Genomic DNA, 24,879 nt, shown 5'->3' with positions numbered 1-24,879 from the left:
AGGAAGAGCTGCACTGGGGTCATGACAGGTTACTCACTATGTATGTGTGTGTGTGTGTGTGTGTGTGTGTGTGTACACATATATGTGTGTGTGCGTAAGTGTATGTATATATATACATAGGGATATAGAAGTCTCTAAGGGATTTTGGAAGCAAGGTTTCCAGGACCTTGAGGGGCTAGCTGTTAGCTAGGGAAATGCCATTTTTTTACTGTTTAGTAAAACCTCAGTCATGAGACCTTTCAGATGTATATCGATTGCCAGCGTATATCTTGGGGTGCTTGAGATTAAGGAAGTAGACTTACAGGTTCCTGAAGGTTGGGACAATGTTCAGCCAAAGTTCTCTTTTGCCCCTAGCAAAGTGCCATCATGGAGACAGTTGAGCTCCTAGAGGGGGGTTACTCTGCCAGTTTCAAGGACTTGTCAATGGACTGTAGGCAGTAAGGGAGTTTAATTTTTCATTTGCCTTAGTTTCCCACATCACCATGGCAAGCACTTAAACCCCTTTCCTTTGTTCTTGGGTAGCCAGGAGTGTCCAGGGAATATCACACATATTTCCACCCTGGGGGGCGGGGGGTGGTGGTGGTGCCAGCCTGTATTTTGCACTCAGCTTACCCCATGTTCCCTCATCAATGAGCAAGACAACAGGCCCCGAATTAAGTCACTTGTGTTAAGCCTGTATCACCAAAAGAAGATTTAATTACGTTTTCAGCCCTCCCAGAAATGGAATGTTCTGTTAGTCCATCAGGAGTTGTCTGCTCGGCACTAGTTAGGTAATCTGCCTCAGTGGCCCCTACTGTCCCCTAAGGAAAAGTAACCTGGCAATCACCAGTCTGCTGTTTTGCCTGCTGTGACTTCCTTGTTCACACTTCCTTCTGGCTGTAAAAGTCTTTCATTTTGTGTAGCTCCTCGGAGCTCCTTTCTGTCTGCCAGATTGAATGCGGCCTGACTTGCTCAAATACATTCTTAAAATTTTTAATGTGCCTCAGTTTACCTTTTTAACAGGAGGAAATGGTGATGTTAGTGTCAGATGAGAGTAGAAGGAGCTGTTGATAAACTGCCATGGGCACTAGGCTAAAGTACTCTCAGTTGGTTCTGTTCAGTGCTTATGTTGCTATCAAATGGGCACAGCACCTTGATCTAGGAAGTGGGCTAAAGAGGGCGTCACATATGGTATTAATGAGTTTTTGTTTTTCCTCTCCTTTTTTTGGCAGAATAACCAAGTGCTGGGAATTGGAAGTGGCTCTACAGTCGTTCATGCTGTACAGCGAATAGGTATGCTCTTGGGCTGTCTGGATGTTTTGTGGGGGCCACGGGGATGAGGATGTGGAAGAGGGGGACGGAGGGGGACACAGCATTGGCACCTGCCCAGCTCTGCTCTTCTGAGAGGTATTCTTGGGCCTCTTCAGCCAATTTTGGGGGATGCCCTGGCTTTGTTTACTTTGCTCATGTGGAGGGTAGGAGCTGATTTAGGAGGAGATCTCAACAGAATTTTAATCCTCATCAGTGGTCCTGTGTGTGGCCCCTGGGGCCCTGAAGCAAGGCTTCTAAAGCCTTTGGGTCCCTCAGTTAATTTCAGGTGGACAAACTGAGCTCAGAGCAGGCTCGCCTGTCCGTGACCCTGGAGTGTATATGAGGCACCCAGAGTTGGTGGCTCCTTCCTGCAGGTACTGGCTTACTGATTAGGGTGTCTCTGAGTTTAGGAAAGGCTCTGGAATTATCAGCTCCTGTGGCTGCTCAACAGGTTTTACTGCCCTGCTTTTGTTTGTTAAAACAAAGCCCAGGAGAGACTTGCCTGAATGCTGATTGCTTCTTCTAGGTGCCAAGGCGGGGGCAGTGCTCAGGAGACAAAGTCCAGGAACACTTTGTCTTTAAAAGAGTGGCTGTGGTGCTGGCGTGATGGCTGCTGGAATCCTTATTGCCTTAACACGGGCTTTTGTGTTACATACCTTTCTACCTTACCATTGAGGGTGTGGAGGATTGCAGGGCAAAGGAATTACTGTGCATTTCATAATAGTGGCTTCTGAACCTCCCATGATGCAGACCCAATGAGTCAAAAGATTGGAACTTTTAATAAGGTAGTTTTTTCTTAAGATCCCCCCCCCCCTCACCGAAATGCACAAATCCAAAAAGAATAAGTAAACCCTGTTTAACCGCCCTCTGGTGGCCTATAAATGATTATATGTTTTATGCATGTAAAGTTCTCCTTTTTCTGTGAGAGGCAGTATAAGGAAGTAGTTAAGACTGGAGTTAGCTGGACTGCATGGGATATCAGCTCTGCCACCTGTTAGTGATAAAACTACCCAGTGACTTTACCTATCTGTGCCTCCGTTTCTTCATCTATAAAGTGGGAATAATAATTGCAGCTTACCTTTGGGTTGTTAGGATGAGAAGAGTTCACATGTACAAAAGTCTTTGAATATTGCCAGGTACGTAGTAGTAGCAAACACCTGACATGGCTCTATTCGTAGTTAGTATTTACTCCTGTCCCTGTCTTGTGTGTGCGATGTGTGTTCACAAACTTTCTCACCAAGGCTGGGGACACAGAATGAAAGGCGGCTGTCAGTGGGGGAATAGACCTTTCCTTTTTTTTTTTTTTTTTTACCTTTTTTTTAAAATTTTTTTCTTTTTTTAACATTTATTTATTTTTGAGACAGAGAGAGACAGAGCATGAACGGGGGAGGGGCAGAGAGAGAGAGGGAGACACAGAATCAGAAGCAGGCTCCAGGCTCTGGGCCATCAGCCCAGAGCCCGACGCGGGGCTCAAACTCACGGACCGCAAGATGGTGACCTGAGCTGAAGTCGGACGCTCAACCGACTGAGCCACCCAGGCGCCCCAGACCTTTCCTTTTCTGTTGGATCTTGAGCAGATGTGCACCTGACAAGAAAAATAAAGTGAGGAGAGTGAAAAACCACCAACATGGCTTTTGTCTCCACAGCTGAAAGAGTGAAACAAGAGAATCTGAACCTTGTCTGCATTCCCACCTCCTTTCAGGTATGTCCTGCTTTCCATTCTGCATCTTGGCACTTGGCTGCTGAATCTTCTGGGTCCCGAGGACATGGAGGTGTGGCTTTGGGTTGTGTACCAGGGTTGCTGTAGGTGGGGGAGCCAGGAGCAGGAGAGGAGTTTATTTTCTGAGGATTGCTCCTTGGAAGTGTGGCCTTAGACGCATTCACGTACTCACTCTGAATATTTGAGTGTATCCTGTGGCAGCACGGCGTAGTATATGCAGTTTTAAAACCCTTAGCTGGTTGGGTATTTGCTCTAGTATCTGGAAACGACATGCTTTTGTTGCTATTTAAAATTTTTTTTCAACTTTGCGTAATAATTCTCCACGGAATGGATGAATGGAAGTGGGGTGTTTGCTGGTTTTTTTATCTCCTTGCTCCCCAGTTCACAGGCAGCTTTCTCTCCTCCTAATCCTCCAGTACAGTTACATTTTGGTGCAGCATTACTCAGTGTTTACAGAGTTGTGATTGTCCAAACTACAGCTGAACTGTGTCCTGTGCTGTGATTATTCCTCCTTAACCTCCTTGCTACTTTGTTTTCCTGCAAGTGAAGTAAATGTTGCCTTTGTTTTTTTCATTTGCTTGGTTATCTACGTGCACTTTACTAATTCAGGCCCAAGCTCTTACCCAGATGGGAAAATCTCACTTCTTTCTGGGTATTCCGCTCCATCCATCTCGTCTTGGCCGAGTCTCTGGGTCTTCGGGGTTGGTAACGTCTTACATAGCTTTGCAGTCAGGAACCTTCCTTCTCTTCTCCCCTTTTGGATCGCCCTGTTTCTTGGTCCTGTTTCTCCTCATTTCTCCCTCTGCTCCACCTCTTTTGTTTCCTTCCGTTTTGGTGAAGTACCTCCTTTGGGAAGCTGTCTTTAAGTTTGTGGGATGCCAAGTCGTTGACAACTTTGGATGTCTGAAAATGTCTTTAAAAATTTTTGTTGTTTTAATTTTTATTTTACTTTTTTAGAGAGAGAGACAGAGAATATTAAGCAGGCTCCACACACAGCACGGAGCCAGATGCGGGGCTTAATCCTATGACCCTGGGACGGTGATCTGAGCTGAAATCGAGAGAGGGATGGGATGCTCAACCCGGGGGCCCCTGAAAATGTCTTTATTCTAGCCTTTCTTGAAGTTGGTTATTTGACTTAGAGAATTATATACTAGATCTTTTCTGAGGAAGTTTGAAGGCATTTCTCTATTGTGTCATTTTGCATTTGTTGTTAAAAGAGTTTGATGCCATTCTGATTCTTGATCCTTTGTATGAAACCGGTTTTTTACACTCTCTGAACCCTTATACCCTGATATTATCTTTTCCTTGTGTCCAGTGTTCTGACATTTCACCATACTGTGTCTTAGTGTGGGGTTCGTTTTCATCTATTCTTCTGGGCACTTGCTGGGACATTTCATTCTGCAAACTCATACTCTTTAATTTGGGGGAGGTTTTTTTTCTATCATTCCTTTAATTTTCTTGCCTCTGTTTTCTGTGTTTTTTCTTTCTAGGATGTTTGTCTTATTCTTGGTGCTCGTGGCCTGTTTTGTCCTATTATCTTTTTAGTTTTGTCTTTTCTAACCCTTCTTTAAAAAAAAAAAAGTTTATTTATTTTTGAGAGGGGTAGGGAAGAGGGGGAGAGAGAGAGGGAGACACAGAATTTGAAGCAGGCTCCAGGTTCTGAGCTGTCAGCATGGATCCCGATGCCGGGCTCGAACCCACGAGCTACGAGATCATGACCTGAGCCAAAGTCGGATGTTTGACTGACTGTGCCACCCAGGCTCAGCCTAATGATTTTGTTTTAACCTGATTACATCTGTGAAGACCCTATGTCCGAATAAGGTCACAATCTGAAGTACTGGGAATTAGGACTCCAACCTGGTTTGTTTGTTTGTTTGTTTGTTTATTTATTTATTTATTTATTTATTTTCAGGGGAACGCAGTTCGTCCCATAACTCATGTTATGAGTGTGGGAAGCTCGTGTTGTTTGTGACTCTGATTTCCCTGTGTATGCAGGGCCACACTCACAGGGGACCCGTGTGGAGTTCAGTCAAAGATGGGGAGAAGGGAGAGTTGTAGGACTTACAGATGGGAGCAGGTCCTATCCCTATGGTTCTTGAGGTCAGTGTGCAGAGTTCTCCATGTTGTGGACAGGGGTATGGACTGTTTAAAGCTAGGGCAGATCCTGGCCAACAGGCACATGAAAAGATGCTCAACGTCGCTCCTCATCAGGGAAATACAAATCAAAACCACACTCAGATATCACCTTACGCCAGTCAGAGTGGCCAAAATGAACAAATCAGGAGACTATAGATGCTGGAGAGGATGTGGAGAAACGGGAACCCTCTTGCACTGTTGGTGGGAATGCAAATTGGTGCAGCCACTCTGGAAAACAGTGTGGAGGTTCTCAAAAAATTAAAAATAGACCTACCCTATGACCCAGCGATAGCACTGCTAGGAATTTACCCAAGGGATACTGGAGTACTGATGCATAGAGGCACTTGTACCCCAATGTTTATAGCAGCACTCTCAACAATAGCCAAATTGTGGAAAAAGCCGAAATGTCCATCAACTGATGAATGGATAAAGAAATTGTGGTTTATATACACAATGGAGTACTACATGGCAATGAGAAAGAACGAAATATGGCCCTTTGTAGCAAGGTAGATGGAACTGGAGAGTGTTACGCTAAGTGAAAAAAGCCATACAAAGACAGATACCATATGGTTTCACTCTTATGTGGATCCTGAGAAACTTAACAGAAACCCATGGGTGAGGGGAAGAAAAAAAAAAGAGGTTAGAGTGAGAGAGAGCCAAAGCATAAGAGACTGTTAAAAACTGAGAACAAACTGAGGGTTGATGGGGGGTGGGAGGGAGGGGAGGGTGGGTGATGGGTATTGAGGAGGACACCTGTTGGGATGAGCACTGGGTGTTGTATGGAAACCAATTTGACAATAAATTTCATATATTGAAAATAAATAAATAAATAAATAAATAAATAAATAAATAAATAATGCTTATTGTCTGGGAAGATGAGGGTCCCAGGGCTTGCAGAAGCCATACAACACTTACTCATGGGGCTCCTTTCATATGCTGGACTATTTGTTTATTTATTATTTATTTATTTTTTATGAATATAATTTATTGCCACATTGGCTTACCTACAACACCCAGTGCATATCCCAACAAATGCCCTCCTCAGTGCCCATCACCCATTTTCCCCTCTCCCCTACCCCACCATCCACCCTCAGTTTGTTCTCTGTATTTAAGAGTCTCTTGTGGTTTGCCTCCCTCCCTCTCTGTTTGTAACTATTTTTTCCCTGTCCCCTCCCTCATGCCCTTCTGTTAAGTTTCTCAAGATCTACATATGAGGGAAAACAGTGATACCTGTCCTTCTCTGACTGACTTATTTCACTCAGCATAATACCCTCCAGTTCCATCCACGTTGCTGCAAATGACATGATTTCATTCTTTCTCATTGCCAAGTAGTATTCCATTGTATATATAAACCACATCTTCTTTATCCATTCATCAGTTGATGGACATTTAGGCTCTTTCCATAATTTAGCTATTGAGAGCGCTGCTATAAACACTGGGGTACCCGTGCCCCTAGGCATTATCACATGCTGGACTTTGGATGGGAACTGGGATGGGTGGCTGCTGGTGGTGGTGAGGAGGCAGAATTCAGTTGGACATGGTGATCACTGAGGATATGCGTAGTATCATAGGGATGTGAGGCTCCTATGCATGGGAGGTGTTAATCATCATCTCCAGTGCCCAGTGTGGTGCCTGGCTTTTAGGCACTCTGTACGTGTTTGTTGGATGAATTAATGCTACATTTACGTGGGTCATTATTTATAATTAAATGGTAGAGAAGTAGAGATAATGTGCCTTTTAGAGGAAGGAGAGCCTACTCCTTGCCCGGGGAATTGGGGAGGGCTTCCCGGGAAAGATGACATTTGAGTTGGTCACATGGGGCGGGAGTTTGGGAAAAGGTAGAGGAGGAATGCCAAGACCTCAAAGAACTCCTTTTAAAATTGTTATCGTTAATAGCATGTTATTATATAAGATGACTTCAATTCCGTTTATAAATGGGCCTGTCCTCCCTGCTTCTTGTTCTTTTACCATACTCTCTGTTTTCCTTTCCTTCTGATTCCCTTCTTAGTCCCTAGGTAAGAGAGGAAGGCAGGAGACTATTTCTGGTCTTCACTCTGTCCCTAACTTACCACTGTGACCTCTCTGGGCATCCATTTCTTCCTTAAAACAGGGGTTTGCACTAGGTAATTCCTAGAATGAACTCAGAATGATTGCTTATTTACCCAACTATTGGCTCAAATGATGCTAACTGCTGTAGGGTGGCAAGAGGATGTAAAATGTGCTCTCTCATACTCTGATTATAATCTAGATGGACAAAAAAGACATCCTTATGGAACAGTTACACTGTCCAGTGTAGACCAGTTTCCTGATACCCAGTTTTTTTGTTATATATCTGAATGCAGTTTAGTATTTCTAAAGTACATAAGATGAATAGGAAATCATAGTACATCGCACAGTTTTATTTGCATGGTAGACTATCACATTGAACTCTGTGCAGTTTGTATCATTTTTCTAACACCATCTGTATTCAATATCTGTTGCTATGGAACCAATTACTCCCAAATTTAGCAACTTAACAGCAAACATTTATTATCTCATAGTTGCCAAGGGTCAGGAATCCGCAGTGGTTTAGCTAGGCGGTTCTGGCTTCGGTCTCTCATGAGGTTACAGTTAAGCTGTTGGCCAGGGCTGCGGTCATCTCAAGACTCAGCTGTGGTTCCAGGCTCAGTCATGTGGGTGTTGCAGGCCTTCATTCTCCACAGGCTGTTTGGGAGAGGCTCTGTTAGTGTCTCCAGGACACAGCAACCTTTTCCCCTGCCGTGTGTGATAAGAGAGGGGGCGGAGGGAGGAGGGAGAGATCTTGCTAGAGCATGCCACCCTTACCTACTCCCCGGCATTCTTTATAAACCAATCCCAGAAGTATCTGCATCGCTTCTGCTGTGTGCCATTGGTCCCGCAGACCAACCCTGGGACTCTGTGGGCAGGGATTATCCAAAGGCATGAAGACCAAGAGGTGGGATGGTCATCTTAGAGGCTACCTTCCAGATTTTCCCATTGTTCTTATAGCATCAGGGTCTGGAATTGGGATGGTTTCTCAGCGCTACTTTTGGAGAAATCTAGGAACTGAGAAATAATTCTGCAATACCATGTTTGTTGTTTTCTCCCTTCATTATGAATTTATTTTGAGAGACAGAGCAAGAGAGATCAGGGGAGGGGCAGAGAAGGGGAGAGAGAGAGAGAGAGAGAGAGAGAGAGAATCCCAAGAATCGACGCTGGGCTCAAACTCACAAACCGCAAGATTGACCAGGGCTGAAATTAAGAGTCAGACATTTAACCTACTGAGCCACCCAGCCTCCCCAGAATCATGGAGTTATTTTTGTTTTGAATTTGCTACTTTCAGTCAGTGTTTTATTTTAGCTTTTTATATGGAAATTTTCATACCTCAAAAAGGATAAAGAACCACATAATGAACTTTCATGTGCCCATCACCCAGTTTTAGTAATCACCAATTCATGGCCAATTTTTTTTATCTGTACCCCATTCTCTTCTACCTTGGCTATTTTTTTTAAGTTTATTTTTGAGAGAGAGAGAGTTGTATGTGTGCGTGCAGACAGAACAGGGGCAGAGAGAAAGGGAAAGAAACAATCCTAAGCAGGCTCCATGCTGTCAGCATAAAGCCCAGTGTAGGGCTCGATCCCATGAACCACGGGTTCAGGGTTTAAATTTCCCCTTATTTGTCTTATCGTTTAAAAATATTTTTTTATAGTTTGTTTGATTAGGATCCCAACAAGTCCCATATATTGCAAATTCCAGGATCTTTTTGGTTTGACTCTTAGGATTTTGGATTTGAAGATTGACATTGGTCATTTCATCCATCCCAAGAAAACTTGTCAAGGGTCATGTGGCTGGTTCATTTAAGATTAGAGTTGAGACCTTCTGATTCTTAATCTCAGGTGCTTTTCATTTTAAACAAAATATTTTTAAGACATGCCTTTGGGAGAAAGTTTTTTTTATCCTTTGGTCCCTCTGCTTATGGTAAGCAATGACATGAATACAGATCCTTATCACTTGGATTTGGGTGGTCATACTTGAAGATTCAAGGTGTATTTATTCCAGCTATAAATCCCACTCAGGGCCATGTGGTAGCAGTAATCACTGCTCTCTTGTTTTTGGTCAGCCTCTTTGAAAGGTTATTATGAGGCACGTCTATAAAGTAAATCCCAGGTCTTTCCCAGTGTGGTATTCTCCATTTGCTGAGCTCTTCACTTAGTCATTCTGGTCATCCTGCCTTTAATATACTCTGCGGAGTGGATATATTCTTTGGCTTATTTTTTAGTTTTAAACATTTTTTTAAGTTTATTTATTTTGAGAGAGAGCAGACACACATGTGCATGCAAGTGGGTGCGGAGCAGAGAGAATCCCAAGCGGGCTCTGAGCTTTGAGCGCAGAGACCGACATGGGGCTTGATCGCAGTAACTGTGTGAGATCATGACCTGATCTGAAATCAAGAGTCAAATGCTTAACTGACTGAGATGCCCAGACACCCCTTTTGCTTATTTTTATTCAACATTATAGCCTGGAAATCACTCTATCCATTCAGTTCCTTTTTTAGGAAGTTTTTTTTTTGTTTTTTTTGTTTTTTTTAATACTGTATTACCATAAGCTTTAGGAGTCCATGGCATTGTCTTTTTTTAAACTTCTTTATGTTTTAGAGTGTGAGTGGGGTAGGGGGTAGAGGGGTGGAGAGAGAGAGAGAGAGAGAGGGTGGGAGGGAAGGAGGGAGAGGGAGAATCTTAGCAGTGTCCACACTCAGCGTGGAGCCACATGTGGGGCTTGATCCTATGACACTGGGATCATGACCTGAGCCGAAATCAAGAGTTGGATGCTCGACCAACCCAGCCACCGGGTGCCCCCATGGCATTGTCTTAAATAGCAGATCACGGAGGAGGAACTCTTAGTCTGGCACTGGCGATCTTCACTGTATGCTGTTTGCCTTCTTCTGGCTCCCGGGATGAATTAACTTAGTTTTGCCATTCATAAAGCTGTGTCTCCTACTCTTAGTGGGCACAGTTGGGTTTGGGAGAGAGCCTTGGTTGGGACTCCGTGTCTGACACTTAAATCCAAAAGAATGCTGAGAATCTTTGCCACGTGCTCAGAGTAAATGATTGTGGGTGCTTTTTCTTGTCCTCCATAGGCCCGTCAGCTCATCTTGCAGTATGGCTTAACTCTCAGTGACCTGGACCGACACCCAGAGGTAAGAGAGTTGGGCTGCTTTGTCTTTCGGTCTCCTTTTTTTTTTTTTCAACGTTTTTTTTTTTTTTTTTTTTTTTTTTAAATTTTTGGGACAGAGAGAGACAGAGCATGAACGGGGGAGGGGCAGAGAGAGAGGGAGACACAGAATCGGAAACAGGCTCCAGGCTCCGAGCCATCAGCCCAGAGCCTGACGCGGGGCTCGAACTCACGGACCGCGAGATCGCGACCTGGTTGAAGTCTGACGCTTAACCGACTGCGCCACCCAGGCGCCCCTCGGTCTCCTTTTTTAAGGCTGTCCCTTGTTCATGGACTTGATATCTTGTTGAGTCTTGGAGAAAGGTCAGTGAGTCATGCTAGATTTTCTCCTGGGAATTTGAATGTTAAATCTGGCTGAGGTCACTAGAGGAGAGGTTGTTAGTTTCCAGTACATTCCCTGTGGTTAACCCTGAGGGCTCAGTATGAGTGTGGTGAGAGGGGACTGGACGAACCCTGGGTGGATCCAGGGCTTCCTGTGGTCCTGGTACAGAAGTGTAAGAGCCCGTGGAGCTTACCACTAAGTGGAGGTAAGAAATAATCTTCTGAGTCAGCCACGGACATTTGAAAACAGATTACAGTTAGGTGTTATGTTACAGCAAAGGTGGTTAAACACAGAGGAGACTGCGTTGATGAGAGTGAGCAGCATACTCACAGTTAGCATTTACTGAGCCCTGCCTGTGCACCAGGTATGGGTGCTAAGCGCTATGCCGATATTAAACTACTTAACCTCCAGTAGTCTTGAGGGTGCATACCATCATTATCCCATTTTACAGATGTGAAAAAGACACAGAGGACAAGCCATTTGCCAGAGCCACACCTTTTGTAACTGGTAGAGAGCTTGAATGTGAATTCGGATGCTTCTGGCTCTGGAGCAGTGCTCCTTAGAAGGGTTTTGTGGGGAGAGGTAAAGTTTGAGCAGAGCTTGAAGGCGAGGTGGCCAGGGCAGGAGACGGCGTTCCGGAGAGGAGTAGATGAGAGCCACGGGAGCAACTCCAGGCCGGCCCGTGGCATACGTGGACGGTGCCCAGGCCAGCTGGGGTGGCAGGGACTAAGTGAGTAGAATACATTGGCGCACAGTGGAAGCGGTTGGATCAGAAGAGTGGGGAGGGATTATGGCAGCTCGCAAACCAAACTGCAGAGTGGGACTCGGTCTACTAACCTGTGTCGTCCTGGTACCTGTGGGTCCGAGGGCTTAGTAGGAACCATGGGAAGGGCTTGTTGGGGGATTTCTGTGGGCAGAGCAGGGCACCGTGTGAATTCGCGTTCCACACTGTGAGGAGAGCGGTGTGGCCGAAGGCGGACCTGCAGCTCCTACAAAGAAGGCTGCAGACTTCCAGGCCCCAGAGAGTCGCCCTGGTGTGGCCTGGCCCTCGGATCCGCGCGGGGCAGGGAGAAGCGGTGCAGGCTGTCTCTTCAGACCAAGGGCAGGATCTGTGAAAGGGTGGGAGCACGGTGCCGCTGAAGCTCTGTACACTCTCCGCCTGTGCCAGGCCAAGCAACTTGAACTGATTTGTACCCTGAGGGTTTTTTGTACTGGTCTTTTAAATTTTTATTTATTTATTTATTTATTTTTTAACATTTATTTATTTTTGAGATAGAGAGAGACAGAGCATGAACGGGGGAGGGTCAGAGAGAGAGGGAGACACAGAATCTGAAACGGGCTCCAGGCTCTGAGCAGTCAGCACAGAGCCCAATGCGGGGCTCGAACTCACATACCGCGAGATCGTGACCTGAGCCGAAGTCGGACGCTTAACCAACTGAGCCACCCAGGCGCCCCTGTACTGGTCTTTTAAATAACCATGCTTAACACTCCCACCTTGTTCATGCAGAGGTCAGTAGTGAAGAGAAGTACATAGCTTCCTTGATTTTACATTTCAAAAGATAAATGAACCCATTTTGCCCGTGACTGCTCTTGGGGTTGGTGGTGGAATTTCCTAATGGTGGCAGTGGACAAGCCCTGACAGGTGCTTTGGGGGGGGGGGGGGTCACAGTGGGGGTGCCTCAGTAGTGTCCAGTTGCAGATCATGTCCAATGTGTGTCAGCTTTATAACTATACATTGGGTTTTCTGTGTCTGCTTGAAACTGTCTTTCTTTTTGCCACACTAGTATGGAGACTTCTGAGTCAGCGTTTCTCAGCCTTTTTTCTGTTGCCCCCCTCCAGTGAAGTTTTAAGTTTCTTTAAAGATGTTTTATTTATTTTTGAGAGAGAGACAGAGTGCGAGCCAGGGGAGGGGCAGAGAGAGGGAGACACAATCCGAAGCAGGCTCCAGGCTCTGAGCTGTCAGCACAGAGCCCAACATGGGGGCTCGAACCCATGAACCCCAGGATCATGACCTGAGTCAAAGTTGGATGCTTAACCGACTGAGCCCCCCAGCCCCCCCCACCCCCCCATGAAATTTTAATGCCACAGATGTACTGTGTATCTTTTTTTTCTACTTGGGGGTGATGTCACCCATGTTGGGGTTGTGTGCTCTCAAATAATTCTAGCTCATCCACAGAGAAGCCCATCAATAAGAAAAGGGAGTGAAATGTCATGGGTAAAAGCGGGACCCAGTGTGGTTTCCAGGCCTCCTGTTTGTTTCCTGGTGACCCTAGTGGACTAGCTTAACCTCTCAGAGCCTCAGTTTCTTGACTGGTTAATGGGAACAACTAAAACTAGCTAATAGGGCTGCTAAAGCTCGGATGAGCTATTCCTTGTCCAAGCTTTGCACAGAGCCTCACCTCCCAAGGCTTTTAGTAGTTTCTTTGTCTTTCCTTCCTTCCCCCAATGCAGATCGACCTCGCAATTGATGGTGCTGACGAGGTAGATGCTGATCTCAATCTCATCAAGGGCGGCGGGTAAGTGTTGTGGGGACTTTCTTGCTGAAGAGTATCTGCCAGTTCATCCTGAGCAAAGCAAAGCAAATTGGAGGACAGAATAAACAAATTGCCACTGTAATGTATGCCAGCTTGTCTTCATACTAGGAAGTTGATGGCCTTTGGCTGTAGAGCCGGCTTGGCATTTCTAGTCGTGAGTAGCAGTCTGGTGACTAGGAACCTGGGCCTCTTCGGTGAGGTTATTCATCTTAATGGATTCTCTGTATCTACATTCTTCTGCTGATTCAGGTTTTAAAAACTGTACAAATTAAGCCAAATATATTGTTGGGGCTAGATTATTAGGTCTGTGGGCAGGGGAGTGTGTGATCTTTGTTTTAAAGCTTCTCTTAAGCTCTGTGAGAGCTTGGTTATATATTTATTCATTCATTTGGAAAGCATTTCTTGGGTGTTTTTTTGTTTTGTATTGTTTGTTTTTTAAGATTATTTTGAGAGAGTGCGTGAGCGAGCACTAGTGGGGGAGGGGCAGAGAGGGGGACAGAGGATCTGAAGTGGGCTCTGTGGTGACAGCAGAGAGCCCAACATGGGTCTTGAACCCACCAACCTTGAGATCGTGACCTTAGCCAAAGTCAGACGCTCAACTGACTGAGCCACCCAGGCACCCCTGGGTGTTTCTTCAGTGTTGATTTGGAGGGAAGGAAATGGTGAGTTGAAGAAGGTGAAGGCCTGTTCTGCCAGTTCTTATAATCAAGCAGACTGTGGGGTGACACAGAATATGTTTAATATTTCACCGTGCTCTCTCTGCTTCATCACTCCCAACTGGCAGATAGTGGACAAGACAGGTTGTTCAAAGCTCGTCCTTCTCAAGTTATAGACCCTTCCATTCATGCCATGCTCAGATTCAGATGACTTTTCCCTGAGCACAGATGCATCTTAGATGGGATTGTGCCTGGCCTGAGTGGGAACCATTTCTCCCAGACACAGGCAGGCTTGTGTTTTCATAGTGCATTTCTTAGCTCGGGCTGCCTTAACAAAATGCCATAGACTGGGTGGCTTCAACAACAGACATCTTTCGACAGTTCTGGAGACTCTGGCACGTTGTTGGCTGCCTTGTCATAGTGCCCTCACAGGGTGGAGAGAGAACCAGTGAGCTCTCTGGTGTCTCTTACAAGGACACTAATCCTGTCAGACCCAGGGCCCCACCTTTATGACCACATTTAACCATAATTACTTCCTTAGAGGCCCCATCTTCCAAGTACACATCGGGATTTAAGGCTTCAATATATGAAATTTGAGGGGGACACAGTTCAGGTCGTCGCACAGCATGATGGAGTTGGGATCTTCCTTTAAGAATCGAAAATTAAGTGTCTCATTAAGTGGATTTGGGTTTGTTGTATCTGACATTAGTTTTCAAATTGAGTTTGTGTCCTACCTTGTGTTCATTTGCCTCTTCCCATCCCCAGAGGCTGCCTGACCCAGGAGAAAATTGTGGCTGGCTATGCCAGTCGCTTCATCGTGATTGCCGACTTCAGGTACCTTGTTCAGTGTTCTGAGCTGTCCACTCAGGAGGTAGATCAGACTCCAGGCCTCATCCCCATTTTATAGAGGAGGAAATAGAGAACTGGAAGGACTGTGTGACTTTCTGAGACTTGATAGCTAGGACTTAGGGCCGTGTCTTGGATTTTGTTTTGTTTTCATGCTGAAGGTAGATACTGCTGTGTTACGTGTGCGTTGGAAGGAGGAGGAAACAGCTTAACCGCTTGTCACTCTTGTGACAGGAGCACGTCCTCATGTACTACTCATTTGATCCTTGCAGGGAGCCTCAGAGGAAGGACAGGCCCTGCCCACGGGCAGTGACTCAGCACGCCCTGCTTCCTCTGGGCTCACACGTGACTTGTGTTGTGCATCGCCTTTGACCAGGCTCTCAGATTCTCCTTCAAGGAATCTGATAAAAGGCGCTTATGCTGAGCATGTTCATTAACAAGAAAATTGTATGTACTTACAAGATATTATAGCTGTAGAAAGAATATAAGTAATAAATACCTGTGTAATAATCACAAGCCAGTCATAACCACTTTTAACATTTTTGTCATATTTACTTCAAATACCTCATTTTTTAAATAGTAAAATATAGCTAATATATTTGAAGCCCTGTGTTCTTGTCTCTGCTGACCTCTCTTGTCCTCTCATTGTGTCTGAATTCGGTTTTTATCTGTGTCATTGAGCTTATTTATATTTATTGTACTTTTTGACTTTCTTTTCAGAAAAGATTCAAAGAACCTTGGGGATCAGTGGCACAAGGGAATCCCCATTGAGGTCATCCCAATGGCCTATGTCCCAGTGAGCCGAGCTGTGACCCAGAAGTTTGGGGGCGTGATTGAACTTCGGATGGCTGTCAACAAGGCAGTAAGTGGCCAGGGAGGTTTCTCAGGGGCATTCCAGGCTCTCAGTGTGGGGTCCTTTTTGCTTCTGTTAGGACCTCTGTGCCTAGCCTGGGTAGTCAGCTTTTATTTATCTATTTTTAATCAGGTTATTGGTTTATTTTTAGAGTACTGGCTTTACCAGTTTCTATATTCAAACTCGTGTGGAGAAGACTACATTTAATGCGGTGCATATCCCCTGTACAAGTCGGGGAGTGATTCTTTCTGTCTGTCCTTTGGGGTCTGACGATCCTTAGGTGATCTGACCTTTGTACCTGCGGCCTGGACCGTCGTGATTAACAGTGGCTAAAGATGGGCTTTGGGAAGCCCTCCACACCGGGCAGCAAGTATTTTAGGTTTCATAGTGTCATTTTCTTTTTCTCCTCTTACTTCATTCTGTTATTAAATGTGACAAGAAGTTGAGTTTCTTGGGGGATATGAAGTCCTCTCTAGGAATATGCTTCAGAAACTTAGTCCAAAATGTTTCTCTTCAGCTTTTAGAGTGGGCTACATAGAAATTTTTTTTTCTCTTACACTTAAATAACCGAACAAGCAAAAGTGATAGCCCAAAAAATGAACTGTAATTATTGACATAACTGTATAACAAGTTTGAAAGATACAGAAAACAAATTCTCTGTGACTCTTCTGTGATGAATTTTTATATTGGTGTGTTTTTTTTTCCTGGTGTTTTTGTGATGTTTTAAAAATCAGTCCTCCCCCGCCAAAAAAAAAATCAGTCCCTAATCCTAGTGGTTGTACAGAGCTCTGAGCGTGGTTCCCTTTGTAGCTGAAGAGCCTGGAGGAGACTGTTGGAGGTCCTCTGTCGTGGCTGCCGTCACTCCAGACAAGAGCTCCAGCCTCCTGCCTTCGTGGGGGCTCTTCACGGAACTCCCACCCCTCTTCCTCCCGTCGACAGGGAGGCCTAGTTTCCTTGCCTGTGACTGTAGGGTTCTGTCAACATTTGTGGTCCCAAATGCCTTCTAGTGCCCAAAGCTGTGGAGGAATTTTAGATTAAGTAACTAAAACGACCCCCTGTTCTGAATAATAGTAATTCACGGTAGCCGCACTTTCTGTTTTCATGGAGGTAAGTTTTATTTAATTATAAGGGAAAAGGAATTTATGGAATTAAGTAATTATAGTAAACATAAAGAGGAAGAGAAGGACAAAGAAGGGTTAATACATCAAGTCGGGTACTCACAACATGCAGTCTTCTGGCTGGGGAAGCGCAGTGAACAGCCCGGTTGGAGTCCCGATTGAGGGTCCTGGGCAGAGCGTCCTCCCCTCGGGTGAGGCTTCCAACTAACTATTGCCACCAGGGCAGTAGAAATACCATCCATGTGTGATCTACACATTAAGTTTGTCTAAGTGCAGTCCTGAGCAAGCTGGGTTTTTTTTCTCTTGTCATATCTCACGATCTTAGGAGCCTGGGCATTTGTTTGCTCTTCTTCCCTCCCAGATCCACCAGGGGACCAGCCAGGTCTGGCTTCAGGAGGCATGGGAGGCTTATAAATCTCTCTTGGCATCAGGAACAGAAGGGCCAATTCTGATCCAGAGGCCAGTTACAGAACACAAGCCAGCTAACCCCCCCCACGATTACGTATGTGCGGCTCTGGACAGAAATGCATGACGAGTCACACAAACAAGTTCTATGCAGAACATCCCCTGGGTTTTTTTGACCCCAGAACCCATTTCTGCTTCCTGTTTTGGTGGGAGCGCCTGCTTGGGGAAGCCATGGGTACGATAGCACCGCCTTATTTTGCATTACCCGGCGCTTAATGTGAAGCGGTGAGAATGTTGCATCCTGTTGATAGTCTGTTGCTGTAGTTTTTCATTCTAACAATAGTTGAGAATTATTGAACCCTTACTGTCAGCCCTCATTGTGGTAAATGCTTACCCATATGGTTTATACATAAGCTGCCTTATAAAGTATGTATCATTATCCCCTTTTTGTAGTTGAGGAATCTGAGGCTCACAGAAGTTGATGGCTCTTCTGAGCCTCCTCTATGCCTCTGCAGCTCTCATTCCAGAGCTTCTGCTCATTACTTCTTCATGGCACTGCCTTCTAGAAAGCATGAGGTGGGGGTACTGGTTGGAGCGGGTTCATTAAGATACTTGTATTTGGGCATCACCTTCACTTACCTGCCCACCTATATCTATATCCTTGGTAAATATGGAAAATTACCTTCTAGGGTCCCGTCGTGACGGATAATGGAAATTTTATCCTGGATTGGAAGTTTGATCGGGTGCATAAATGGAGTGAAGTGAACACAGCTATCAAAATGATCCCAGGTAACATGAGTGGTGTTTATCGAGCATAGACACCCAAGCACTTCGTGACTGTCCCCCACCTCTGGCTGTAGGAGGCACGAATGGTGTGGGGTTTGTAAGACTTGGTTGAAAAGAATTTCCTTTGTACCATGCTTGGAGTTTCTGACTTCACACCTTTGCTGCCCCCAGGAATAGTTCTTGCTTACCTAGCAGCTTTGTTGGTTGTGCATTTCACAACCCATTCCAACTGGGATTGGCCTGGAGCTGATGGAGTGTCAGAGGGGGGTTGGCTTGAAATAACCACACCCCCTCTGGATAGAGCCTTCCCTTCCAGAAGCTTAACTGTAGCCTCTCTGATTTTTTGTGGGCTCTCTTCTTAAGCAGTGGGGAAAAATGACACCATTCACCCATACTCATTAATTACATACCACAGGCCAGGTGCTGTGCTGCATGTTACAGGGAATGCTCCCATTTCTAGAATATGACTCTTTCTCAAGGAAAGTTCATGTATACCTGGTTTGGAAAGTGGTGTGTGGCTGTGTAGAAGCCATGCCTACGGATAAGATAGAATGTGCTACATTTGCTGGAGAAATACCAGGAGTCTAGAGTGCACATGGGTTGATTCCTTTGGAGAATGTGGGAAAGTTCCATGGGAGAGAGGTGGCTTTTGACCTCTGCCTTAGCGTAATCTAGACACTGCACGAAGTGTTTACAAACCCTCCAGTTGGCTGAGATAGTTAGAGAGGAGGCCAGGGATCAGGGAAGGTTCAACGACTTGCCTAAGGGCTGCAGTGCCAAGAGGGGAGCCCTGGGTTGTTTTCCTCTAGACCCTGAAGCTTTAGTCCTTACTTCCTCAAGTGCCAGGTTGAGGAGGGGCATCTGTGACATGAACACTGGGGTGGGAGAGCCTCTACTGCTTGTAGCAGGGATCTGGGGCCCTGGGTAAGTAAGGCTGGGTGGGCAGTGTAGAAGGTAGTCATGTCCCCAGGCCAGAGGAGTATTGAAGGCCCGGGCGAGGGGATCAGATGGAGGAAGCAGATGTGAGAAATACCAATCATACGGTATTGAGAGACTAAGATTCTGACTGGGAGTATTCCATGGCATAGCATATTTTTGGGCCAGAACTGGCTAATGGGGCAGGTAAGGTCAGTTTAGCAGATTGTAGGGGCTAGGATTAGATCCAGGAACAGGCTGCCTGGATAAGGTTCCTAACCCAGCCTCACTCTGGCAGTGTGACCTTTGTGCAGTTAGTTAACGTCTCTGTGACTCATTTCTTCCTCTGTAAAAGAAGCTAATATTAGTGCCTACTTCATAGGATTGTTGGATTAAATGAGTTAAAATGGTGCCTAGCACATAAGGGAGGGAGTGTTTGTTGAATGAATAAATCCCCAGGAAGAAAGGATAGTATTGTCACCATTAATTAAACATCCTAGATTTTAAGTTATCCATGCTATTTGGGAATGAAAATGGTGTGAATAAAAGCCATGTAATAAGGAGCTAAGTATTCTTACTGGAGTCTGTGGTTTTAGACTGACTATCTTTAAGCAGGTTTATTAAGCAAAAAAGATGAATTGAATTATGCTTATTCTCACTTAGTGTTCTCATTTAATGGAAGGAGTAATGAGCCGAGAGACTAAGAGGAAAAGACGATGTAGAGGTCACTAGTCACTGTTAGTAAAATGGGAGCGTTTGCCCCTGATGATAATGCAGATAGACCCAGGGGGCGGTGTAGGAAGCCGCTCACTAGTGTGGGCATTGTGCCTCTGCAGGTGGATTTCTTGCAGTGCCCACTAGGTAGCTCTGTTGCTCCTGCTCAGACCTTTCTTGGCTTACTGAGACCTGGAGCGGTCGTTCGTGAGGAAGACCGATATTTGCCCTCTGCCTTCAGTAGAAGCTACAGCCTGGAGAAGTTCAGAATCTTAGTAGAAACTTAAACCAAAGAAAATGAGGAAAGAGAGGCTAGATGTTAAATTATTCAGTACGATGCCACCAGAAGCTTCGACGTGGCTTGTTGCATCCTCCTGTTCTCTCCCCTTTTCCTCATCTGGTCTGTTACTGCTGGACTAAAAGCCAGGGAAGGGAAGAGGGCAGGTTTCCCTGTCTGCCCCTACCGCCCTGCCCTTGCCCGTGTGTGTGTGTGTGTGTGTGTGTGTGTGTGTGTGTGGACACTCAGAGGACAGCTGGACTGGTGCTTGGCTGCTCACTCGCTCTGTTGGCTGTTCCATTGGGTTCCACCCAGAGCACAGAGCTCTATAGAAGGGCCAAAGCTCATGGGTTCTTGCCCCTGTGCTCACAGTGAGCCACCTCTGCCCTTTCTGCCACTGGGGCATGGTCAGTAACCCGAGCAAAGGTGCTCTGAGATCAGACCAACTCCTGTCCTTCCTCTCTACTCTTTCTTCGAAGCCTTTTCTGAACCTGGTTTGACTTTCTCTTGGCTCAGGAGGAAGCTGTCACCTCGTATTGCAGAATTGTTGGGTCTTACATGGCCACTTTGCTTCCTTTGGAAGGCTTCAGTCGGGTTGGTGCAGGGCCATGCCAGCGACCTCTAGGTTTCGGCAGCTTTTTCTTCTGCTTGATGGCTTTTCATCACCGATAGAGGATTTTGTTTCTTTATGTATTGGGGGACTTCTTGCGAAGTTTTAATTTTAAAATTAATTTTATTTTACATTGTTCAGCGTTACAAGTGTAAACAGTGAAAAGTCCCTTCCTTCTTTCCCTCCATCTTTTCCTGTCAGATGGTGCCAAATTGCCCTCCATGGATTGCACCAATTTACCCTTCTAACAATTTTCCCTACACACTCATTCATCAAACTTTATTTTCCTGATAGTTGAACAGTTTTATTCATTGTGGCATGTATGTATATATGTAAATATTTTTGGTAAATGTTGCATACATTTAATTCGCATCACGGAATAGTATTCCATTGTATTTCTGTGTGTGAAAAAAAGTGGAGATTCTATTCTTGAGCATTCGTGTGTTTCTGGTTTTAGGCTATTAGAAAAAGTGCTGCTGTGAACATTCTTATACGTGTCTTTTGATGACCATGTGTGTGCCTAACAATTGCATATATACCTAGGAGTAGAATTGCTAGATTGTTAGGTATGAATACGTTCAGCTTTAGAAGATGTACTAACAGGTGTTTTCCAAAATGATTTTGCCGATTTCCTCCCACTGTCAGTGAGTGGAAGTGTCTTTGCGTTCTAGTCAAATTTCATTATGTTCATTCTGGTGAATATTTGCATTCTCTTTTCACTAATTAGGTTGAGCATCATTTTTTATGTCCACTGGCCATTTTATATAGCTTCTTTTGTAGCGTACCTCGTTAAGTCTTTTGCCCGTTTTTTACTAGGTTGTCTGTCTTATTGATTGGGAGAACTGTCTACATATTTTGATGCGGGTCTTTTGTTGGCTATATGCATTGCAAATGTCTTCTTGAACTCTGGGGGAGACTTCTAAGGCCGATAGTGTGATCGAAAATAACTGGGAGTGTAAATAGCCAAAGCAGTGTTGAGAAAGAACAAGGCTGAAGATATTCCAGATTTTAAGCTATATACTACAAAGCTGTAGTAATCAAAATGGTATGATACTGCCACAAAAATAGACACATCAATCAATGGAACAGAATAGAAAGTCTAGAAATAAACCCACGCGTCTGTGGTCAATTAACCTACGACAAAGGAGGCAAGAATATACAATGGGAGAAACCGTGTCTTCAGTAAATGGTGTTGGGAAAACTGTGCGGCTACATGCAAAAGAATGAAACTGGATCACTTTCTTATACCATACACAAAAATAAACTCAAAGTGGGTTAAGGACGCCTGAAGCCATGAAACTCCTAAAAGAAAAGATAGGCAGTGATCTCTTGGACATTGGCTTTAGCAACATTTTTTTCTGGATCTTTCTCCCCAGGCAAGGGAAAGAAAAGCAAAACTAAACTATTGGGACTACATCAAAATGAAAAGCTTTTGCACAGTGAAAGAAACCATCAGCAAAATGAAAAGGCAGCTTACTTGATGGGAGAACATATTTGCAAATGATGTATCCAGTAAGGAGTTAATTTCCAAAATATATAAAGAACTCTTACAACTCAACACAAAAAACTAGCACTCTGATTAAAATGGGGCAGAAGATCTGACTAGACGTTTTCCCAAAGAAGACACACAGATGGCTAACAATCACCATGAAAAGATGCTCAGCATCACTCATCATCACGGAAATGCAGATCAAAACCACAAAGAGCTATCGCTTTACTCCTGTAGAGTAAATGGCTCTTTGATTCTAGAATGGCTAGAATCAAAAAGATAAGAAATAACATGTTAAAAAAACACAAATGTTGGCGAGGATGTGGAGAAAAGGGAACCCTCATGCAAGATATATGCACCCATGTTTATTGCAGCATTATTTACAGTAGCCAAGATAGGGAGCAACCTAAGTGTCCATTGAGAGATTAATGCATAAAGATTTGGTGTATATGTGCAATAGAATGTTACTCAGCCATAAAAAAGAAAGCAATCTTGCCATTTGCAATAATGTGGATGAGCCTAGAGGTATTCCAGGAAGTGAAATAGTCATACAAAGATAAATACCATATTTCACTTACATGGAGGATCTATAAAACAAATGAACAAACAGAAAACAAACAAACAGAAACAGACTCACGGTTGCCAGAGACGAGGCATAGGGGGAATAGGCAAAATAGCTGAAGGGGATTAAGAGGTCTAAACAGTTATAACATAAAGAAGGCACAGGGATGAAAAATACAGGGTAGAAAATATAGTCAATGATATGGTAATAACTTTATATGGTGACAGATGGAAACTACACTTAATCGTGGTGAGCATTGTGTAATGTACAGAATTGTTGAGTCACTATATTGTGTACCTGACACTAACCTAGCATTATATGTCAACTATACTGCAATTAAAAAAAATAACAAGTGGGAGTGGAGGTTACTTAGTCAATGGAGGGCCTCTCTGAAGAGAAGACTTGTCATCTGATGCCTGAAGGACAAGAGAAGCACCATTCCCTTGAAGTGCTCAAAGACGACTAGTTCAACAAACAGAATAGCATGAGCAAAGGCCCTGAGGTAGGTAAAAAGTTGGCACATTTGGGTAGACAAAGATGGCAGGGGAGAAAGGGATTGTAAGAGGAAATGAAAAAGATCAGAATCTCTTCTCATTGTTCTGGGAAGGAAAGACTTCAGACCTGTCATTTGTCCAGCGCTGCTAATGGTAGTTACCCTTACCGACCCTACTATCCTTGACTCTTCATGCCTTGGGGAGCTGAAACTTAATGCTTATTTTCATCCTTCATCCTGCAGGCGTGGTGGACACAGGCCTTTTCATTAACATGGCTGAGAGAGTCTACTTCGGGATGCAGGACGGCTCCGTGAACATGAGGGAGAAGCCTTTCTGTTGACCGTGCAGGAGCAAACTGTGTTCACCTTGAGCCCCCGGCCCACAGCTGAAGTGAACATGCCTCTCCAGGAGCCTTTGCCTTAATGTCTCGGTGCCAGATAGACAGCTGGCAGGGTGGGGGTTGGGGGGTTAAATCCAGTCTTCTGAAGTATTATTATTTAATGTCTTTTTAAAAAGAGAAATATAAACCTATATATTTTTACTATTAAAAATACTGTTTTTTTTTAAAATAAAGTAGAACTTGATTTCATGTTTTATATGAAACATTTACCAAAAAAAAAAAAAAAAAAGGGAACTGTCTTTTAAACTTTTAACTTGAGCCTGCTGGTTAAGCATCTGAATATTGGGTTTGCTGAGAAACGTAAATCAAAACTTTTCTTTAAACTGGTGAAATGAAGGGCCCAGCCAGCAGTGATTCCCTGATGCCTTACTGGAAACATTAGAGTTTACTTTTGTACCACGCTGTCTTGTCTTTAGTTTTTGTTGTGATCACGTACAATACTTAGGTACATATTTTAAGGTGAGGTTTACAGAAGTCTGGCGAGTGGAGCAGTGTGGTGTAGAGTGACTCAGAGTGTAAACCGTCAGGGAGAAAATGTGGTTCTTTTGCTAAGACCTGGGGGTTCCTTCAGACCCCTGTTGTGGGAAGCAGTTGGCCAGAAATACTTGCCAGTCCTGCCAAAGCACTGCTGTGAAATGTGAAATCCTTTTAAGTACTTGTCTTTTTGTTATTGTTTCTCTTCCTTTCTTATTACTTGCATGGGGCGTCAAAAGCTGTCATCTCCTCGGACTGTTTGAGGGTTGAAATAAAACAGTGTGGTGCCACTTTGACTCTTTGTCTTTACTGTTTGCAGTCATTTTGAAGTAAAATCGGGATCAGTTTGGCTCCCCAGCGTACATTGGGTTTTTGATAAGGGGTGGAATTAACTCGAGAAATCTTGAGCCAAAAAGACCAGATTGATAGTTCCTGTATTTCTGAGAGAGCTCGATGTCAACTTTATTCCATAGACCTTTGTCAAACGCTATTTTCTTTGTTAATGGAAGATAACTCAGCTGAACAGAAGTCGCAGATTATCCCCAAGCATTCTGTTAGTCAGACCATTAGTCATAGAAGCTGACAAGCATTAAGCAGGTTACCCATATTCCCTCTTTATTCTCCTCGCCAATATTCAGACTGTGTGTGCCCAGTGAGCAGTGAACTGCCAGAAAGCCTCACAGACAAGGAGAGGGAAGGCCACGATCCCCTCGGTGGTAATTCTGATGGGACTGAGGAATGCAGCTTGCTAGGTGTTTATGCTCACGGCCTTTGGCTCCCCTGGGCCGACCTCGCTCGAGACTCGGAATAGTCCTCTCCCTCAGCCTGCCCTCCATTCCGAAGCTTGGATTGTAACTACCAAGCTTGCTGGCTGGCCTCTCAGTTCCTGCTAAACCAGGTAGCACAATGAAAGTTAACAGAACCAGCATTAAAGAGGCTCTTTTCCTTGCCGACTTCCTTCTCTTTTTCTTTGCTCTTAAGGTGCTGTTTATTTATTTTTTAGATTTATTTTATTTTTTTTTAAGAGAGCGCAAGTTGGGGAGGCAGGC

At 44.6% G+C, this 24,879-nt stretch overlaps 1 protein-coding gene across 3 annotated transcripts in view; it reads left to right on the top strand.

Moving 5' to 3' along the window:
• RPIA (ribose 5-phosphate isomerase A) overlaps positions 1-24,126 on the top strand; it is a 32,640-nt gene extending 8,514 nt beyond the window's left edge. Inside the window, exons 2-9 of one of the 3 annotated variants that reach the window (XM_058683375.1) lie at positions 1,212-1,272; positions 2,937-2,992; positions 10,281-10,340; positions 13,149-13,213; positions 14,653-14,721; positions 15,454-15,595; positions 17,799-17,898; positions 23,199-24,126. In XM_058683375.1, coding sequence (XP_058539358.1) covers positions 1,212-1,272; positions 2,937-2,992; positions 10,281-10,340; positions 13,149-13,213; positions 14,653-14,721; positions 15,454-15,595; positions 17,799-17,898; positions 23,199-23,296 — 651 coding nt within the window. In that variant the 3' untranslated portion in view covers positions 23,297-24,126. Of the gene's footprint in view, positions 1-1,211; positions 1,273-2,936; positions 2,993-10,280; positions 10,341-13,148; positions 13,214-14,652; positions 14,722-15,453; positions 15,596-17,798; positions 17,899-21,787; positions 22,130-23,198 lie in introns of those variants that run through there. The other 2 variants (XM_058683374.1, XM_058683376.1) reach the window with 2 other exon arrangements.
• The last annotated feature ends 753 nt before the right edge of the window (positions 24,127-24,879 follow it).

Source organism: Neofelis nebulosa, chromosome 9, assembly GCF_028018385.1.
Source record: "Neofelis nebulosa isolate mNeoNeb1 chromosome 9, mNeoNeb1.pri, whole genome shotgun sequence".
In the NCBI taxonomy this organism is placed as follows: domain Eukaryota; kingdom Metazoa; phylum Chordata; class Mammalia; order Carnivora; family Felidae; genus Neofelis; species Neofelis nebulosa.
The sequence above is the reverse complement of the archived record's forward strand: the minus strand, read 5'-3'. Positions and strand labels throughout refer to the sequence as shown.